Source organism: Hypanus sabinus, chromosome 10 (genome assembly GCF_030144855.1).
Source record: "Hypanus sabinus isolate sHypSab1 chromosome 10, sHypSab1.hap1, whole genome shotgun sequence".
NCBI classification, from domain to species: domain Eukaryota; kingdom Metazoa; phylum Chordata; class Chondrichthyes; order Myliobatiformes; family Dasyatidae; genus Hypanus; species Hypanus sabinus.
Window position 1 is genome coordinate 68841562 of NC_082715.1, and position 20348 is coordinate 68861909.

At 40.9% G+C, this 20348-nt stretch overlaps 1 protein-coding gene across 9 annotated transcripts in view; it reads left to right on the forward strand.

The window, feature by feature from the left end:
* The window catches only part of arhgef10 (Rho guanine nucleotide exchange factor (GEF) 10), a 216685-nt gene that overhangs the window by 70227 nt on the left and 126110 nt on the right, over positions 1-20348 (forward strand). For all 9 annotated transcript variants that reach the window (XM_059982019.1, XM_059982025.1, XM_059982023.1 and 6 more), the window contains exon 3: positions 18733-19017. In XM_059982019.1, coding sequence (XP_059838002.1) covers positions 18733-19017 — 285 coding nt within the window. The remainder of the gene's footprint in view (positions 1-18732; positions 19018-20348) is intronic.

The following is a 20348-nucleotide window of genomic DNA, read 5'->3' on the forward strand; positions in this document are numbered from 1 at the left end:
AGTGTATGAAAGTAGAGAAAGGGAGTGGGGATTCTGCAGGGCAACATGTGTTTTGAAATCTATTTAATTAAAATGATGGTAACAGATGTTAGAGTTTGGAACTGTGAAGTGTGTTGCTCAGAGTTTGGAATGTATGCTTTGGTTGGGTCTGAGATTCTGTATTCATGTCTACGTGGCACTTGAAGGCTGGACTTGAGAGGCTGCTTTTGGCTTGGGTTTCACTGAAGATCTGGGAATGGGCCATTTGCTTCATGCGTGCCAAGATTATCATATGCATTCAGTCACTTGCTGGATGGTTTTAATATGACTAAACTGAACATATGATAGTAGTATTGTCTTTGAGTATACTTTAGGAAGAATTAACCCAAAAGGGCAGGAACATTGAATAATAATTATTTCAAGTTATTATATTGTGTTCGCAGAGGAGAGTTGGAGTACAAGTCAATTATGAAAAAACAAATTAAATTTTGTTACTGTGGGCGTATTATTAGAGTCATATATTCTGAAAAGCCTGACATTTGTTATTGGTGCAGAGTGCTTGTTGACTTGCATTGGTGTTACTCTTCATTAGCTGAAGGTTTTACAAGGTCACTGTTCTGTAGAATCCTTTCCACCTCAAACTATGAAGTTGTACCTGCTGGGTGCAGGAAAGAACCAAGTTTTGGGGACAAATTTGCTTTCCCCACAGACCCTGAATGTGACTGTGCAAACGTCAGAGGAGGAGAACGTGTGTCTTTGGAAAACTGGAATTTCTCAATTCTGGATCATTATCGTGAGACTCAAAGTAAATTTATTATCAAAGTATGTATATGTTGCCATATATTACATTGAGGTATATTTTCTAGCTGACATTTACAGGAAAATAAAGAAATGCAATAGCTCCCCACCCTGAAAATTTTGCTCATTTCATACAGAAAGTACATCAGCATTTTTGCATGGTAATTTCAAGAATAAGTATATTATAAAATAGAACACAGAATATGGCGTTACAGTTATGGAAAATTATGCAAGGGCCATGATTAAGTAGATGCGAGAATTCAGGAGTTCATCTTTAATGTGGAAGACATCTGCTTAAGTCTGTTAACAGTGGGATAGAAACTGTCCTTGAGCTTGGGGGTTTTCTGTCTTCTGCCCGATGGAAGAGGGGAGTAGAGACAATGTCTGGGGTGGGTTGGTCTTGGATTATGTTGGCTGGTTCCTTGAGACAGTGGGAAGTGGTAGGCAGAGTCCATGAAGGGGAGGCTGGATTCCATGAGGTGCTGAGATAAATACACATCTCTCTGCAGTTTCTTATGGTCATATGCAGAGCAGTTACCTGCAGCCCTGCATAAACAAAGGAGGATCATTAGCTAACCTCCAGCTTTCTGGTACCTCACCTGTTGGGAATGTACATACAGAAATCTCCACAGCATTCCTTGCTTCCCTCAGTGCTCGGTGACAGATATCATTCAACCCTAGGAATTTATCCATCCTTTTGCTTTCCAAAACATCTGACACCTCCACCTCCTTTATATAGACCAGCTCCAACTATCAGCATGTTCCTCCCTGAAACTCACTCTCTTCCATATCCCTCTCCTTGGTGCAAGTATTATTTTATGACCGTGTTATTTTCTCTTTTTCTTTCATAACCATCAAAGCCACAAAATCACTGTCATTTTGTCTCTCATTTGCAAGGTGCTTCTCCATTAATTGGACAACTGTAAAGATTAAAGATCAGTTATATTTGTCACATGTACAGTACATCAAAACATACAGTGAAATGTGATGTGTACGACACCCACAAGGGCAGCCGGCAAGTGTCTCCATGCTTCTGATGCCAATGTAACATGCCCACAACTTACCCGTATGCCATTGCATAGCATACCCTTACCTGTCCAGACTGTATCTGCCTTCATCAAAGAAAGGCAATAGTGATGAGAGATGGAGTCATGACTGTTGAAATCATCAAGTCATCCATGCTCACCTAGCTGCCTTTTAAACCTTTCCCCTCTCACTTTAATCTTCTGCTCTCTTGTTTGAGACTGCCTTACCCTGGGAAAAGACTGTGACAATCCAACTTATTTGTGGCCCTGATGATTTTATAAAGACCATAAGAAACAGGAGTGTAAAATTAGGCCTATTTGGCCTATTGAGTCTGTCCTGCCATTCCATCATGTCTGACTTATTATCCCCCTTGACTCCATTCTCTTGCCTTCTCCCTGTAATCTTTGACACTCTGATTAATCAAAAACCTGTCAACCTCTGCTGAAAATGTCCTCAGTGACTTGGCCTCCACAGCCATCTGTGGCAATGTATTCCACAGGTTCACCACCCTCTGGCCAACCCTCTAAGACTGAATCTCTCAGTCTCCCATCTAGGGCAAAATGCCTCAGTCTGTCCAGTCTCCCCTTATAATTCAAACCCTCCAGTCCTGGTAAAATATTGCTTACTCTCCAGTTTAATGGCATCCTTCCTATAGCAGGGTGACCAGAAATGGACACGGATGTGGTCTCTCTAACATCTTGCACAGGTTTAACATGACATCTGAACCCTTGTACAGTATTCAGTGCCCTGACTGATGAAAACCAGAGTACAAAATGCCTTCTTCACTATCCTGTTCTACCTGTATCATGACTATCAGGGTACAATCTGCCTGTATCTTTCTGTTCTACCATGCTCCCCAGGGCAATACCATTTGCATCGTAATCCAACATTCTTTTTTATTTTTAAATAGAGTTATGTCCTGTTACAATGTTAAAAAAGAAATAGAAAATTAAGATCAAAAAGAGAGAAAATAACTCATAAAATAAAACAAATGTAGGCAAAAGTATCTCTAGAAATAAGCTAGTGCTCCCCAAAAAGGTAACTCATACTTTATGAGTATCCACTGCTTCTCATTATCAAAAATTTGCACGGCTAGAGATTCTTACAGAAGTCACAAATGCCTTTATTGTGACAAAAATGTGCAAATCAGCAACATAGCTGGAAAAATGGGTTATTGTTCAGTATAAAATGTTCCATTCCATGCCATCCACCTTTTCAAAAAAACCTGTACAGATAAAGTTTCAGAGAGATCTGTTGTCTGATTCAAACTTGGCACTCATCGATGCCAAACTTCCTTGAATTATTTCCGACAAACTAGTTTTGATTCTTTCTCCTCCATCTTCCCCCACGTTAGCGTTGTGCCTAGCTGCAAGAGGACTTGCTGTTAATAAGAGGGACAGCAGAGATACAGTCCATAACAAAGTCTCAATGCTTGGCTGTTGGAAACAGCTTGAAGGTGGGGTTGTTTGTGTTGTTTTACTAAACTCAATAGTGAAGTCTGAGAGGAGACCTGATAGAAGTTTTTTAAATTATGAGAAGAATAGTAGACAGTATGAGACAACCAGTACCACTTTTCCAGGATTGGCATATCGAATTCCAGAGGGCATAAATTTATGAAGAGATAAAGATAAAGATTAGCTTTATTTGTCACACGTCCATCAAAACAAACATTGAAACATACAGCATTGTTTGTATCAACGACCAACACATTCTGAGTTCTAGGGCAGCCCACAAGTATCACCATTGTCTGGTGCCAATATACCTTGCCCACAGCTCACTAACCCCAACTTGGTCATCTTTGGAAAGTGGGAAGAAACTGGAGCATCAAGGGGAAACCCATACACTCATGGGGAGAGTGCCTGAACACCACGTAGACAAAGCCTGAGGCTGGGATCGAACCAGGCTCTCTGGAGCTGGGAGGTAGCGGCACTACCCACTGTGCCACCGTGTTGTGTCTTTTTATGCATTTCACATACGGATCAGGCTAGATATTTGGCTCAGTTTGAAGCTGATCATTGTCTTCTATCAGCAATCACCCAGCTTCTGGCTCAAATCTCCTTCAGAGAAGGTAGTAGACATCCTGGTCACCTCATTATAGGAAGGATGTGAAAACTTCAGTGAAAAGATTGCAGAGACAATTTACCAGAATGCTGTCAGGATTAGAGGGTGTGTCTTATGAGAGTAGGTTGAGCAAGCTAGAGCTTTTCTAGTTGGAGCAAAGGAGGGTGATAGGTGACTAGATAGAAGTATACAAGAAGATGAGAGGCATAGATAGATAGTCAAAAGACTTTTTCCCAGGAAGGGAATGGCCAAATGCAACGAGCAGAATTTTAAAGTGATTGGAAGAATGTTTAGGAACAATATCAGAGGTAAGTTTTTTTTTACATCGAGAGTGGTGGGTGCATGAAATGCCTGAAATGCCCTACAAGGATTGGTGGTAGAGGCAGATGCATTGGGAACATTTAAGAGAATCTTAGATAGATACATGGATGTTAGAAAAATGGAGGGCTGTAAGACCATAGACCATAAGGCCTAGGAACAGAATTAGGCCATTGGCTCATCGTCTTTCCATTCCATCATGGTTGCTTTATTATCCTTCTCAACCCCTTTCTTCTACCTTCTCCCCATCACCTTTGACACCCTGACTAATCAAGAACCTATCGACCTCTCCTTTAAATATACTCAATAATGGTGTCAATAGCCATCCATGGTAATGAATTTCATAAATTCACCACCCTCTAGCTAAAAAAAATTGCTTCTCAACTCTGTTCTAAAGGCACGTCTTTCTATTCTAAGGCTGTGCCCTCTTTCCCTAGACTCACCCACTATAGGAAATATCCTCTCCACACCCACTCTGTCTAGGCCATTCAATATTTAATAGGTTTCAACAAGATCCCCCCTCAGTCTTCTAAACTCCACAAGATGGAGACCCAGATCCATCAAACGCTTTGCACACATTAACCCTTTCATACCTGGAATAATTCTTCTGAACGTGATCTGGGTCAGCATATCTTCTTTTTTAGATAAAGAGACCAAAACTGATCACAATAAAGTGCGGTCTGGCCAATGCTTTATGAAGCCTCAGCATTATGTTCTTGCTTTGATATTTTAGTCCTCTCAAAATAAGTGTGAACATTGCATTTGCCTTTCTTACTACCTTCTCAATCTACAGGTTAACTTTTAGGGAATCCTGCACAAGGGCTCCCAAGTCACTATGCACCTCTGATTTTTTGACTTTTCTCCACATTTATAAAATAGTCTGTGCTTTTATTCCTTCTGCCAAAGTGCATGACTGTACCCTTTTGTATATTGTATTCCATCTCCAGCTTCTTGCCCACTCTCCCAAAATATCTGTCCTGGGATAGACTGTTTCCTCAACACTACCTGCCCCTCCACCTATCATCTTATTGTCCGCAAAACTGGCCACAATTCCATCAATTCTGTCGTCTAAGTCGTTGAAATACAATGTGAACGGAAGTGGTCCCAATACCAACCCCCTGTGGAACATCACCAGTCACAAAAACCATGGTGGGAGAGTCTAGAACAAGAGGGCATAACCTCAGGATAGAGGAGCGTCCTTTCAAAACAGAGATGCAGAGAAATTTAGTTAGCCAATGGGTGGTGAATTTGTTGCCACATGTGGCTGTGGAGGCCAGGTTGTCGGATGTATTTAAGGCAGAGATTGATAAGTTCTTGATTGGACATGGCATCAAAGGTTATACAGAGAAAGTCGGGAACTGGGGTTGAGGAGGAGATAGTAAAAAAAGGATCAGCCATGATTGAATGGCGGAGCAGACTCGATGGGCCAGATGGCCTAACCCTTCTCCTTTGTCTTATGGAAGTCAACCTGAGTAAGCCCCTTTTATTTCCATTTGTTTTCTCCTGCCAGTCAGCCAATCTTCTGTTCAATGCTAGTATCTTTCCTGTAATATCATAGGCTCGAGTTAAGCAGTCTCACATGCAGCACCTTGTCAAAAGCGTTCTGAAAATCTAAGTAAGCATTATCCACTGACTCTCCTTTGTCAAATTGCCTGTTATTTCTTTAAAGAAATTCAACAGATTTGTTAGGCAAGATTTTCCCTTGCGGAAAACATGCTGCCCTTAGCCTATTTTATCACGTGGCTCCAAATACCCGAAAACCTCATCCTTAATAATGGCCTCTAACTTCTTCCCAACCACTGAAGTCAGGATAACTGCCCTATAATTTCCTTTTTTCTCCTTTCCTCCTTTCTTAAAGAGTGGAGTAACATATCCAATTTTCCAGACCTCTGGAACCATTCCAGAATCTAGTGATTTCTTAAAGATCATTACTAATGCCTCCACAATCTCTTAAGCTATCTCTTTCAGAACCCTGGTGGGTATTCCATGTATGAAGGGAGCATTAGATTGATCATAGATTAGGTGTAAAGGTCAGTACCACATTGTGGGCTTAAGGTCCTGTACTGTACAGTACTGTTCTGTGTTTTCAGTTCTATCACACTTCATGGAGCTCATTGCTTGAGTTGGTCTGACTTGGTTTTATAAATACACTGGGACATCAGATGCTCTTTTAAGTTGTCGGTGGTTGTGCTTTTAATAATATCTGGAGACAATGGTCTGACATGTCATATGGCAGCAGCTCTTGTGATTATCTTCCACAGCTAAAACAGGTATTTTCCAGGCTTTTAGTATTTCTGACCTCGTCATTCATATTTAGATTGTAGACCAGCTTGCCCATAGTCTGAAAGACATTTCACTTCTTCAGCAGTGACTGAGACAGTGGGCCCTGATGTACAGAGTTTCCGAGAAAAACTTCATGCCATCTTAACAGTTTCTTCTCCAAGGCAGTTAATCTGATCAACCATTCTAATTATACCCCACCACCTCACAATTCCATCTTTTAACTCAGTCACTGCACTTTAAACCACTTTTTATAATGCTGGTCACTTTGTAACTACATGCTGATATCTATGCACATTTTATTCCATATCCGTACTTTAACCGGTAACTTTATTCCTTATCTTTATAATAGTTGGATATTGTTATTTTTGTTGCATGATGCATCAACGTGCCGCAGCAAGTTCGTAAGAAATGTAGATGGTGAATAAAGTTGACCTTTGATCTTTAAAATGTGACCTCTAAGCATAAGAAAAATTACATTTTTTTTCAAACTGCCTTTGCACTATGACAGCATAAAAGGAAAAGAGAGCACATATAATATAGCAAAAATTAATGTGAAGTTAGATGATTGGGAAGGTTTTAAAAGTCAACAGAAGGCAATTAAAGAGCCATAAAGGAGATAGAAGATGAAATATGAAGGTAAGTCCACCAGTAATATAAAAGAGGATACTAAAAGATTTTTTCAGATATATGAGAGTGAATATCAGACTACTGGAAAATGATACTTGAGAGGTGGTAATGGGGACAAGGAAATGGTGGATAAACTTAATATGTATTTTGCATCTGTCTTCACTGTGGAAGCCACTAGCAATATAACAAAAATTTGAGTGTGTCAGGGAGCAGAAGTGAATGTAGTTGCTATTATTATGGAGAAGATGTAAAGTTTGAAGTAGATATGTCACCTGGACTACAATGCAGGGTCTGAAAGAGGTAGCTGAAGCAATTATGATGGCACTGGTAATGATCTTTCAAGAATTGCCTCCAGAAATTCCAGTTCTGCCAGCATCCCTACTAGTGTTCCCTTCCATCATCTTGGGGAAGCTTCTCTCTCATACTTCTGCAATTCCCTTTACTCCACTGTAATACTGATATATCAGACTTTATCTTCTCCCTCTCAAACTGCAGTGAATTCTATCATATGATTACTGCCTCCTAAGGGCTCCTTTATCTTAAGCTCCCTAATCAAATCTGGTTCATTGCATAACATCCAGTCCAGAATTGCCTTTCCCCAGTGGGCTCAACCATAGGCTGCTCGAATAAGTCATTTCATAGGCATTCTACAAATTCTGTCTCTGAATCCATCATCTGATATTCCCAGTCTATTTGTACATTGAAATCTCCCTTGAATATTGCAACATCACCCTGTTTACATGTCTTTTCTATGTCCCACATCTTGGCTGCTGTTTGAAAGCCTGCATGAAACTCACATCAAGGTCTTTTCACCCTTACAATTTCTTAATTTCTTTTTTACCAACAGAGCCAAACCCTTCCCAACATCTACCTGCTGTTGTTTCAATACAATGTGTATCCTTGGATGTTTAGCTCCAAACTATAAGACATAAGAGCAGAAGTAGGCCATTCAGACGGATACAAAGTACCCATTAAGTTCATCTGCCATTACTTTGTCCCCCATTACTGCCTCACCAGCATCATTTTCCAGTGATCTAATATCAAGTCTCACCTTTCTTTTATTCTTCCTCTAACTGAAAAAAAACTTAACTTCCTATATTCCCTCTTTAGTCCTCTCTTCAGTTTTGTGGGGAGAAGACAAGAGAAAGGGGTTGAGTTGTATAATAAATTAGCCATGATGGAATGGTGGAACAAACTTGATGGGCTGAATGTTCCCCTGTCTTATGGTCTTATGACCAATTTATTGATAACTCACAGTGGATGGTCTTTTATACAATACTGTTCCATGAGAATTTTCCTGACTGGAGAGCCAGATATAAGAACAATAATGCCAGGAAATATCTACTGTCGGACTTTCCACTGGTCTCAAAGAGAGACTGTCATTTGATGACGCAAGCATGTGATTTACAATATCCACATGTTGTATCCTGTGGTGAGCCGCTGAAGGTAGGCTGACACAAACAGCAAACAATTTTCCACAGAGATGCCAATGACTCTTAATGTCAGGTGAATCCTTATTTCATGTTTAGAGACTAAACTTTCTCATTAAGCATCTTAAAACAGTGGCCACTTTGGCCTGGTGACTCGCTCTTCACTCTCCGGTGCAGGAGTTCCATTCTGACCTGCCTACAGTAATGCTAAAGTTACCGATTAGTACCTGGTATCAGAGGATAATGGTGACTTCACTTTAGGAAGTGTACTTTTGATCATGTGTTCCATTGATAATGAAAGGTGACAAGCTCCAATAATATCATCAGTGTTTGATATTGAGAGGTAGTGGAGATACAGACTCTCATAACGCTTGAGGTATCAAGATTGAGTCACCAGAGTAGAGATGGCTATGGTCAAGCTGCTGCCAAATGGGACTAGTGTAGATGGTGTTTAATGGTCAGTATGGACAGGGTGGACAGAGGGGCCTGAGATCTTTCCTGGGTTACTTAGTGATCTCCCATCTGCAAAACCTTCCTTTGATGTAAGTATTTTTCCTTTCCTTTCTGTTTCCATTTCTTATTCTCAAGCCTATCATCCCTACTGGGGCGTAGACCAACAGCAGCTCTGTCCTGATCTGATAGAAGGTTGATCAGCTCCTGCTTTCACCGTACAACTTAATATGTCTTCTTAATAAGATCCTTCTTCTCCCAGGAATGAGATCTTGAGAGCTTTTGTTAGTGTTTCACTAGCCCTTGGTTATTACTGCAAGGGGTTGCTCACCCCATGCTCAATCCTCCTCCCTCCGCAAATGCGCTTAGGACTGTCCATGGTGGAGTTACGTTTCCACTTACTTGCAAAATACAATTAGGATTCTTGTCTGTAGCCCAGACATCCAGTTGGCATAAGTTTATCTAGAACTCACTGCCTGCTGAGGCTTGCCTGTGATTCCAAATGTGCTGCAGACTTCACCTTTCACTGATAATGTGCTGGGAGGGTAACAACCCTGCAGGATCTCAGACCCTGCCAGAACAAGCCTTACCCACCAAACAGCTGGAATAGAAACTTCAACAGCCCGTGAATCTATTCCTCCAATCTACGTCATCAAACCCAAGCGGGGCTTTCAGTCTTTCTGAAGGTTCAGACATTTGAAAATAGATAAATAGCTGACCAATAATTATTTAAAGTATTAAAACAAGCTTCATTCAGTAGCTTTCTGCTATTTCTAATCACCTGAATCAACTCTGCCCTCTCCTGCCTGACAGAGGTTTGGCAGATTAAGTTATCAGTGTGACCCGATGAGGAATCTGGCAAATCAAGCACAGGAACAGGCCCTTTGGCCCAGAGTGTACTGCTGAGCTAATTTAATTAGTAATCAAATGTCCAACTAAACTAAACCATACTCTTCCACTTCCTGCATTTTCAGGTACCTAAGAGACCTCTTTAAAGTCTTGTTGTATCTGCCTCTACCATTACCTCCAGCAGCACATTCCACTCTGTGTATAAAAAACTTTGTCCTATACATCTCCTTTGAACTTCTCCCAACTTAAAGTTCAAGTTCAATCATCATGCAACCATACATGAATAACCATGAATGGTTATTCCAAACAAAACAGTGTTGTTCTGGCACCAGGTTGCAAAACATAGCATCGACAGTCATACACAGCAGAAAGCACAAATAAGAGCAGTAAACAAACAGTCACACAAAAAATATATATATACAGTGGTGCTAGAAAGTTTGTGAACACTAGATTTTTCTCTTTTTCTGCATAAATATGACCTAAAGTGTGATCGGATCCTAACACAAGCCCTAAAATTAAATAAAGAGAACCAAATTAAATAAATAACACATTTATTCACTTATTCATTGAGAAAACTGATCCAATATTGTATGTATTTGTTGGAAAAAGTATGTGAACGTCAGGGGTAATGCCTTCTACAAAATCTATATGGAGTCAGGTGTTCCCATCAATGAGATGAGATTGGAAATGTGGGTTGTAGAGATGCCCTGCCCTATATATTAAAAAAAGGACACACTAAGTCAGATTACTGACAGAGCCTGCTCTTCTCAAAAAAGATCTGTTTATGTGCACCATATCTCTATCAAACAACTTTCAGAATGGTCTAGAAGAGTAATTGGAGAAGTTCATGAAGCTGGAAAAGGCCAACAAAAGCATTTCTAAAGACCTGTGTTCATCAGTCCACAGTAAGAGAAATTGTCTACAAACGGAGGAAACTCAGTACTTTTGCTACTCTCCCTAGGAGTGGGCATCCTACAAAGATCAGACCAAGAGCACAATGTGCAATTCTGAAGGAGGTGAAAAACAACCCAAGGGTAACAGCAAAAGACCTGCAGAAATTCCTAGAACTTGCTATGTCTCTGTTCATGTGTCCACTTTCAGAAGAAGACTGAACAAGAATGGTGTTCGTGGAAGGACACCGTGGAGGAAACCACTGCTCTCCAAAAAAAAAAACATTGTTGCACATCTCAAGTTTGTAAAAAAAAAACTTGGATGTTTTATAACACTTCTGGGGCAATGTTGTGTGGACAGTTGAGACAAAACTTTGGCAGAAATGCACATTGCTGTTTGGATAAAAAAAGGGCACTACACACCAACACCAAAACCTCATCCCAACTGTGAATTGTGCTGGAAGGAGCATCATGGTTTGGGGCTGCTTTTCTGCCTCAAGGCCTGGACAGCTTGCAATCATTGAGGAAGCAATGAATTGAAAGTTGTATCAAGACATTGTACAGGAGAGTATCAGAGTAGCGGTCTGTCATGAAGCTGAATAGAAGTTGGATAATGTAACAAGGCAATCTGAAAGACAAGAGTAAATCAACAACAGAATGGTTTAAAAAGAAGAAAATTTATGTTTTGGTATGACTGAATCAAAGTTCTGACCTTCATCCTGTAGGAATGTTGTGAAAGGACCTGAAATAAGCAGTGCATGAGGAAACCCAGCAAGACTCCAGAGTTTAAACAGTTTTGTAAGGAGGAGTGGCCTAAAATTCCTCAAATCCAATGTGCAGCACTGATCAACAGTTACCAGAAATGTTTGGCTGAAGTTATTGCTGTGCAGGTTGTCACACCAGTTACTGAAAGTAAAGGTTCAAATACTTTTTCCAACAAATACATATAGTATTGGATCATTTTTTCTCAATAAATAAATGAACCAATATGTTTTTTGTGCTATTTCTACAATTGTGTTCTCTTTATCTAGCTTAAGGACTTGCATGAAGATCTGATCACATTTTAGGTCATATTTATGCAGAAATAGAGAAAATTCTACATGGTTCACAAACTTTCTGGTGTGTGTGTGTGTGTGTGTGTGTGTGTGTGTGTGTGTGTGTGTGTGTGTGTGTGTGTGTGTGTGTGTGTGTGTGTGTGTGTGGTGATATATGCCTAGTTCAGGCACTGGAAAACAAAGGACTATGGTGCTCCATCAATCTGCTCCAATCAATCAATGTTACCCTCCCACATCAAGATCCACGAGCAAAGCTGTAAATCTTCCATGTTTCAAGTGCCCCTCTCGCATAATGGTGAAAAAATTTAGGAGGACAGAGAGTATGAAGAACATAGAACGTAGGTCAGCAACATGTCCTTTGGCCCACCTTATCTATGCCAACCATGATGGCAAATTAAACTGAACCCATCTAGCCACATACAATCTCTGTCCCTCCATTCTCTGCATATTCATGTGTCTGCCTCTGTGCTTCTTAAACACCATGACTGTATCTGCCTCTACCATCATCCCTGGCACTGTGTTGTAGTCACACCTGAGTATCTGTTCTAAAGCAAAAAAGGACGAGGGTCTAATTTCCTGCGGTCAGCTTTTCCTATGAGGCTATCGGTCACATTCAATGCTCTGTTTTTGGATAAAATTTGACTACAAAATGTGTCAAGGTGTTAGCCTTTATGGTGCAGTTCCTTGCTGTGTTTTGTTTGTATGTATGTGTGTTTTGGAGGGAAGATTTCTGGCATAACATTACTATTCAAGTGTATCTCAGCAATGATATCCATGAGGGAAAGCCTCAGCTGAAATGATTTCTTGAAAAGAGCCAATCTGTATAGAAGCAGGCCTTTCAGCCCACCTCTTCATTTTAATCCCTTTTGCCCACATTAGCTCCCCTTGTCACTTCTGAATTCTCCAGAGTTCTTGATACAGTTCAATCCAAATGGGGGAGCTTTGGAATCTACACAACTGTAAGCCAAAGTGTGGTTAATGCCACCTCTTGTCTGTAACACAAATATCATATCAATCGTCACTATTGATTAGGAATCATAGAAACATAGAAAACATACAGCACTATACAGGCCCTTCGGCCCACAAAGATGTGCCAAACATGTCCCTACCTTAGAAATTACTAGGCTTACCTATAACCCTCTATTTTTCTAAGCTCCTTGTACCTATCCAGAAGTCTCTTAAAAGACCCTATCTTTTCCGCCTCCACCACCATTGTCAGCAGCCCATTCTGGTTCGTTTGCATGCTTCGGACCAAAAACCATTCCTTAAACTTGCACATCCACGATCGTTTTAATATGAAAAGCAAAAATAGACTCAGGATTTTATCCATCTGGGGCTGAATAGTTCCTTCTGGAAAGTGACATTGTGAATACAGTGGATTCCAGTTAATTGGGACACATTGGGACCAGTACATTTTCGTCCAATTAAACAGCTGCCAGATTTAGCTGAAGTTACATGGAAATAGTTAAAAAATATTAAAAAGATAAACTACCATTTAACTGAGTAACAAATTATGTATTTAAATGAAATGCAGAACAAATTAGAACACTACCAATACCCTTAGTGTATTGGTTCCTTATAGTTACCGATGGAGGAATTCATTAGCTGTGTTTTTTTGATTGACTGCAAATGAACAAAATCAGCACAGACACTTTGTGCAGATAATGGACTGCCTTCATGCAATGCTTGAGGTGATTGCATCCTCCAAATCTTTATTTTCATTGCAAATTCAAGATGATTGTGGATACCTTAAAGCACTTTGTAATTCCCAACTTGCTAAAGTAGGAAAATCATTTCATTTTCACTCCTGGCTATTTCTGGCATCTCCAAGCCTGAATGCTTGAAACAGCACTGAGCAAAATTGTCCTGCTGCTTATTTCTCTCAGTGACATGAAAATAAGCACATTCAATCGATGCTATTTAAAACTGATCACTGTAAGCACAGTATAGCGTCTAATGACCATACAAATGCACACAATTGACGCTAGTTAGAAACTTTTGCAATAATCTCCTGCCCCAATTAAGCGGCATACTGTCCCAAATAAACAAAAGGAATCCAATTATTTTCTCAATTTGGTTTTTTGTCCTTCAAGAGTTGTCTCAAATAAACAACTGCCTGTTAAACAGATGGCCCAATTAACTGGATTCCACTGTTGTTCAGAATAATTTTCAAGACGTTTTACTCCTCGGGTTTGGATTTGATGGGGTTGTGGTTATGCAGGAGTTTCTGACCCCCTTCATGTCCCCGACACTCTGTCACTGAACGTAAGGTGGCTAATCTGGATTTGCAGAGGGCAGCAGAAACTGAGTTCCTTGTTCCAATATAAGGAATTAAAAGTAGTAAGTTGTGAAACAAAGAGTGTTTAAAAATGTGATGCGGTGGACATCAGCAGAGTTGTTCTGGTTATCTGCCCGTGGTATGATAGCTAGGTTATTTGAGAACAAATTGAAGGGCAGTGTAGCAACTAGAGTAAGGCTTTACAGCAGCAGTGATCACCAAACGGTGTTCAATTCCCACCACTATCTGTACGTTCTCCCCGTGACCATCTGCGTTTTCCCCTATAATTCCAAAGGCGTATGCGTTAGGGTTAGTAAGTTGTGGGCATGCCTATTTATACTGGCACTGGAAGTATGGTGACACCTGTGGGCTGTACCAGTATATCTTCTGACTATGTTGGACATTGACCCAAACAATGACAAGTAAAGCTAATCTTTAAATCCTTAAATCTTTCACTGGGTTCAGACTGACACTGAAATTGATCAAAGGGGCAATGGCCAGTGGAAAAAAATACCAAGCCCAACTGCTCAATGCCTCATGTTCTTTTCCGTTTCTCGAAGCAGGTTATCTGTTCAACAGGGTCTGTTGACAAGAGACTAAGAGAAATACAGCCACAGAATTTATTAACTCACTTAATTAAATGCAACTATTCCAACTAGTTATTTTAGTTAAGATTAATCTAGTGGTCTTTTCGGGATCTAGGAGTATTGACAAGAAATTAAAGTGTGATAGGTGGCAATACTGTGATCTAACTCAGCAAGAGATGTCTCCGCACCTCACCGTATGCATTGTTGAATAGCTCAATGCTCATCAGGAAAAGGAAATTGGGATGCAAGTTATTTTAAAACAAAATGGAATGGAAGCATGGGCAACTATATCTGCATGGGAAATGAGAAATTGTTGCTTAATGGTTAGAGCGTGAAGCTGCAGGCATCAAAAACGCACTTAAGGAAATGAGTATGAGAAAGGGTCCTCAGAGAAGCAAGCGCCATAAAGTATCTCTGACCCCAGTGCAGCCAGAGGGCTGTAGTCAATAATGGTGAAATATGCCCAAGGGACAGCAAGTGGATGGTACCTGCATTACATTTAGGATAAAAGGAACATCTTTGGTCATTGTGACCTTCAGAAATTGCTTTCCAAAATGGCACATCAATCAAGGAGATACCGTTTTAACGTGGACTTGTTTTAACTAGTGCTGTTCCAATGTGTAAGAATCTTAACGCACAACGGTTGTTGCTGTAAGTTCCTGATCACCATGACCTAACACAATAGGCCTTCTTCTTGGGAATGAGGAGCTATTCAAAATCAATAAGGCCATGTGACATAGGACCAGAATTAGGCCATTTGGCCCATTGAGTCTGCTCCATCATTCAGTCTGGCTGATCTTTTTCTTCCTCTACTCAGCCCCACTCCCTGGCCTTCTCCCCGTAACCTTTGATGCTGTGGCCAATAAAGAACCTATCAATCTCTGCCTTAAATACACCCAACAATTTGGCCTCCACAGCTGCCCGTGGTATCAAATTCCACAAACTCACCACTCTCTGGTTAAAGAAATTTCTCCACATCTCTGTTTTAAATGTACACCCCTCTATTCTGAGGCTGTGCCCTCTTGTTCTAGACTCACCCACCATCAGAAACATCCTTTCCACATCTACTCTGTCTAGGCCTTTCAACATCCAAAAGGTTTCAATGAGATCCTCCCTCATCCTTACAAATTCCAGTAAGTACAGGCTGAGAGCCATCAAAGATACCTCATATGAGAACCCTGTCATTTCCAGAATCATCCTTGTGAACATCCTCTGAACCCTCTCCAATGTCAGCACATCTTTTCATAGATAAGGAGCCCAAAACTGCTCACAGTACTCAAGGTGAGGCCTCACCAGTGCTTTATAAGGCCTAGGCCTCAGCATCACATCCCTGCTCTTGTATTCTAGACCTTTTGAAATAAATGCTAACATTACATTTGCCTTCCTCACCACCGACTCAATCTGCAAATTAACCTTTCGGGTGTTTGGCACGAGGACTCACAAGTCTCTTTGCATCATAGATTTTTGGATTTTCTCCCTGTTTGGAATAGTCTGCATGTTTATTTCTTCTACCAAAGTGCACGGCCATGCATTTTCTAACAATGTAGTTCATTTGCCACTTTCTTGCCCATTCCCATAATCTGTCTAAGTCGTTCTGCAGCCTTCTTGTTTCCTCAACACTACTGCCCCTCCACCAACCTTCACATCATCTGCAAACTTGGCAACAAAGCCATCTATTCCATCATCTAAATCATTGATACACAGCATAAGAAGAAGCAGTCGCAACACTGACCCCTGCGGAACACCACTAGTCACTGGTGACCACCACAAAAGGATCCTTTTATCCTTGAGGCCTCAATTGCAAGAACGTATATTTGATCTTGTACATTATGTCAACTACAAATTAAAGTGGTTATTTTAGGATGAATTGTACTAAACTGTAAGGTTCTACACATGTATTTATTATTCTCTGGTCTTATGAATATACACTTGCAATCAATAAAATTCTTAGATTGAATTTATGTATTTATTGTAGAACACAGAACAGTACAGTACAGGCCCTTTGACCCATGTTGTTGTGCCGACCGCATAACCTACTCCAAGCTCAAACTGATCTTTCCTTCCCACATAGCCCTCCATTTTCCTTTCATCCATCTGCCTATCTAATAGTCTCAAGTTCAAGTTCAATTGTCATTCAGCCATGTACATGTAAACAGCAAAATGAAATAGTATTCTTTTGGACCAAAGTGCAAAACAGAGTACATATAGTCACACACAGTACATATACAGTGGTCATGATCCAGCACTAGTCCCTGAGTGTCTTAGCCTGGAGATTGATGGTGTGTGGGATGTTGTCCTGGAGCCACATTCCTGCAAGAACAAGCACGCAGCAGTTCCTCATCTCACACTGGGTCAGCGACTGACAAAGGCAATCCCACTTGTCTTCCAGGCAGTGAACACTGACAAGCAAGACTGATGGGACAGCCAGCCTGCAGAGGCCAGTCCCCACCCCAGCATTGGTTCCAGCACGCCTGTCACACCTCTGTTCCCTTCCAACCCGCATCCTGCGCCTTATCCCCTGGGTGGCTGACCCTAATGTATTAAATGTCCTCTTAAATATCCCTAATGAATTTGCCTCTACCAGCACCCCTGTCAGTGTGTTCCATGCACCTAATGCTGTGCCTCTGATATCCTTTCCAAATAATACCCCTCATATTAGTCACTGCTTGCCTGATAATTCTGGGGCACTCCAATTCTGATCCTTAATCCACAGACTTCAGGCCTGGTCTACAATCCCGGGCTGCTGTTCTGTGGGGCAAAAAGATGTCATTTTACTCAAATATTCAAATCACATCTTTGCCCTTCCCAAAATCATGTTTTGATGGGCATCAGATATTTTGGGGAATTTTTAGCCCAGCGACCTTGGGATCCATACCCATAGATTCCTCCAAGTTACTGCACAAGTTGGTAGAGTTGTTAAGAAGGCGTATGATGGGTTGGCCTTCATTAGCTGGGGAACTGAATTAAAGAGCCATGAGATACTGTTGCAGTTCTATAAAACCCTGGTTAAACCACAGTTGGAACATTGTGTTTTGGTCTGGTCACCACATTATAGGAAGGACGTGGAAGCTTTAGAAAAGGTGCAGAGAGGATTTACCAGGATTCTGCCTAGATTAGAAAACATGTCTTCTGAAGATAAGGTGAATGATATAGGGCTTCTCTCTTTGGAGCATAGGAGGATGAGAGGTGATTTGATAGAGTTGAACATAATAAGAGGCAAGAGAAGATCTGCTGATCCAAACAACACAGACAAAATGCTGGAGGAACTCAGCTGGCCAGGCAGCATCTAAGGAAAAGAGTAAGTAGTTGAAGTTTCAGGCCTGATCTTGACCAGAAAGATCGACTGTATTCTTTTACATAAATGCTGCTCTGCCTACTGAGTTTCTATAGCATTTTGCGTGTGTTGCTAAGAGAATAAGAGGCATGGATTGAGTGGATAACCAGAGACTTTTTCCAAGAGTAGAAATGAGGGGGCATAATTCTAAGATGATTGGAGGTAAATTTTTTACACAGAAAGCAGTGGGTGTATGGAACACACTGCCGGGGTGGTGGTAGAGGCAGATACAGTTGGGACATATAAGAGATTCTTAGGCGGCCACATGGATGATAGAAAAATGGAGGGGTGTGTGAGAGCAAAGGGTTAGATTGATATTACCATAGTATAACAGGTTGGCACAATTCCAACAAAAACAAAAAAACAACAAAGGTTGGACATGCCCTCGTATTATTGCTACCATTGAGGAAATGGGACAGGAACCTGAAGACATACACTTAATGTTTTATGAACGGCTTCTTCCCCTCCACCATCAGATTTTGGAATGGACACTGAACCTCAGTATTTTTTTTCCTCTTTTTGCACTATTTATTTAATTTAATTCTCTTTTTTATACCATTCTTCTTGTAATTTGTAGTTTTTATTACTGTATTATGTATTGCACTGTACTGCTGCCACAAAACAACGAATTTCACAGCATATGCCAGTGATATTAAACCTGATTCTGAATGTCGTGGGCCAAAAGGTCTGTACTATTCTGTAAAGTTCTATGTTCGTACGTAAATGGTTAGCCTTTAACCTAATGTATTGTTTGCTTTTCTCTTCAGTCCTGGAAAATGAACTTCCATACACTGATGATGATGATCAGGAGGAGGGAAAAGCCTTTGATTTTGACAGCGATGAGGTTCCAGAAGCTGACAGCGAGCCTGTCTTGGAATTTATACCCACAGTCCTAAATGCCCAAGGTCAGGGCAGGGTCCCGGACTGCACAACAGAAGAAATGGCTGTTGAGGCTTCACCTGAGAACAGTGGGTACTATGAAATATCAGAAACCAACAACGTGAACCCACATACAGATGATGCAGCCCAAAACACAGAGGCAAACGCAGAAGGTATTTGTAACAGAAAGAATTAAGATTGTTTGTTATTATTCGCCAGTACACAAGTGTAAAGAACAACAAAACGATCATTACTCCATTCTCCTTTATATGATCCTAACTGTGACCATCATCCTGAAATGTACCGATGTTGTCTGAACTTCCTGCTGAATCTATAAGACATTGGAGCAGAATTAAGCCATTCTGCCGATTGAGTCTGTTAAACCATTCTATCATGGCTGATTTAATATCCCGCTCAACCCCATTTTTCTTCCTATTCATAATCTTTGATGCCCTTACTAATCTAGAATCTATCTACTTCTGCTTTAAATATACCCAATGACTTGACCTCCATAGCCGCCTGTGCTAATTAATTCCGTAGATTCACCTCCCACTGTCTAATGAAATTCCTCCTCATCTCTGTTCTGCATGGACGTCCTTGTATTCTGTGGCAGTACCCTCTGGTCCTAGTCTCCCCCACGACAGCAAACCTTCTCTTCACATCCACTCCATCTAGGCTTTTCATCTAATCCCATCATGTGTTTAAGTCTAGCCAGCAGGGGGACATTAAGCTTGGAGTGAGTGAGTACAGATTCATCCCAACCAGGTCAAATTACCCAGCACTTGGGAAACACGGGAGACAGCAGATGCTAGAATCTGGAGCAGCAATCAATCTGCTAGAGGAACTCAGTGGGCCAAGCAGTATCAGGGAGGGAACATTTTCACTTAAAGCACAGAGCTTGGAAAGGGAGATGGACAGTATAAAGAACATAGTAAGATAGTAAAATGTAAAGTATAAAGTACAGAGGATGGTGTAATGGTAGTGTAATGTTTAGCATAACACTTTACAATGCTAGTGATCTTCAATCAGGGTTCAATTTCCATTGCTCCTGTAAGGAGTTTGTACATTCTCCTTGTGATTGTGTGGGTTTCCTCCGAGTGCTCCAGTTTTCTCCCAAATTCCAAAGAATTACAGTTTAGGTTTTGTAAGTTGTGGGATTGCTATGTTAGACCATAAAACATAGGAGAAGAATTAAGCTGTTCAGCCCATTGAGTCTGCTCTGCCATTCCATCATGGCTGAATTATTATCCTTCTCAACCCCATTGCCCTTTCTTCTTCCCATAACTCTTGGTGCCCCTTTTCTGAGTCTGTGCCCACTGGTTCTAAACTCACCAACAATAGGGAACATTCTCTCCACATCCACTCTATCTAGCCCTTTCAATATTCAGTAGGTTTCAATAAGTTCTTCCACACCCCTCCCCCCATCATTCTTCTAATTCTGTTCTTGTTGGCACCAGAAGCATGGCCACACTCGCAGACTGTCCTCAGCACATGCTCAGGCTGT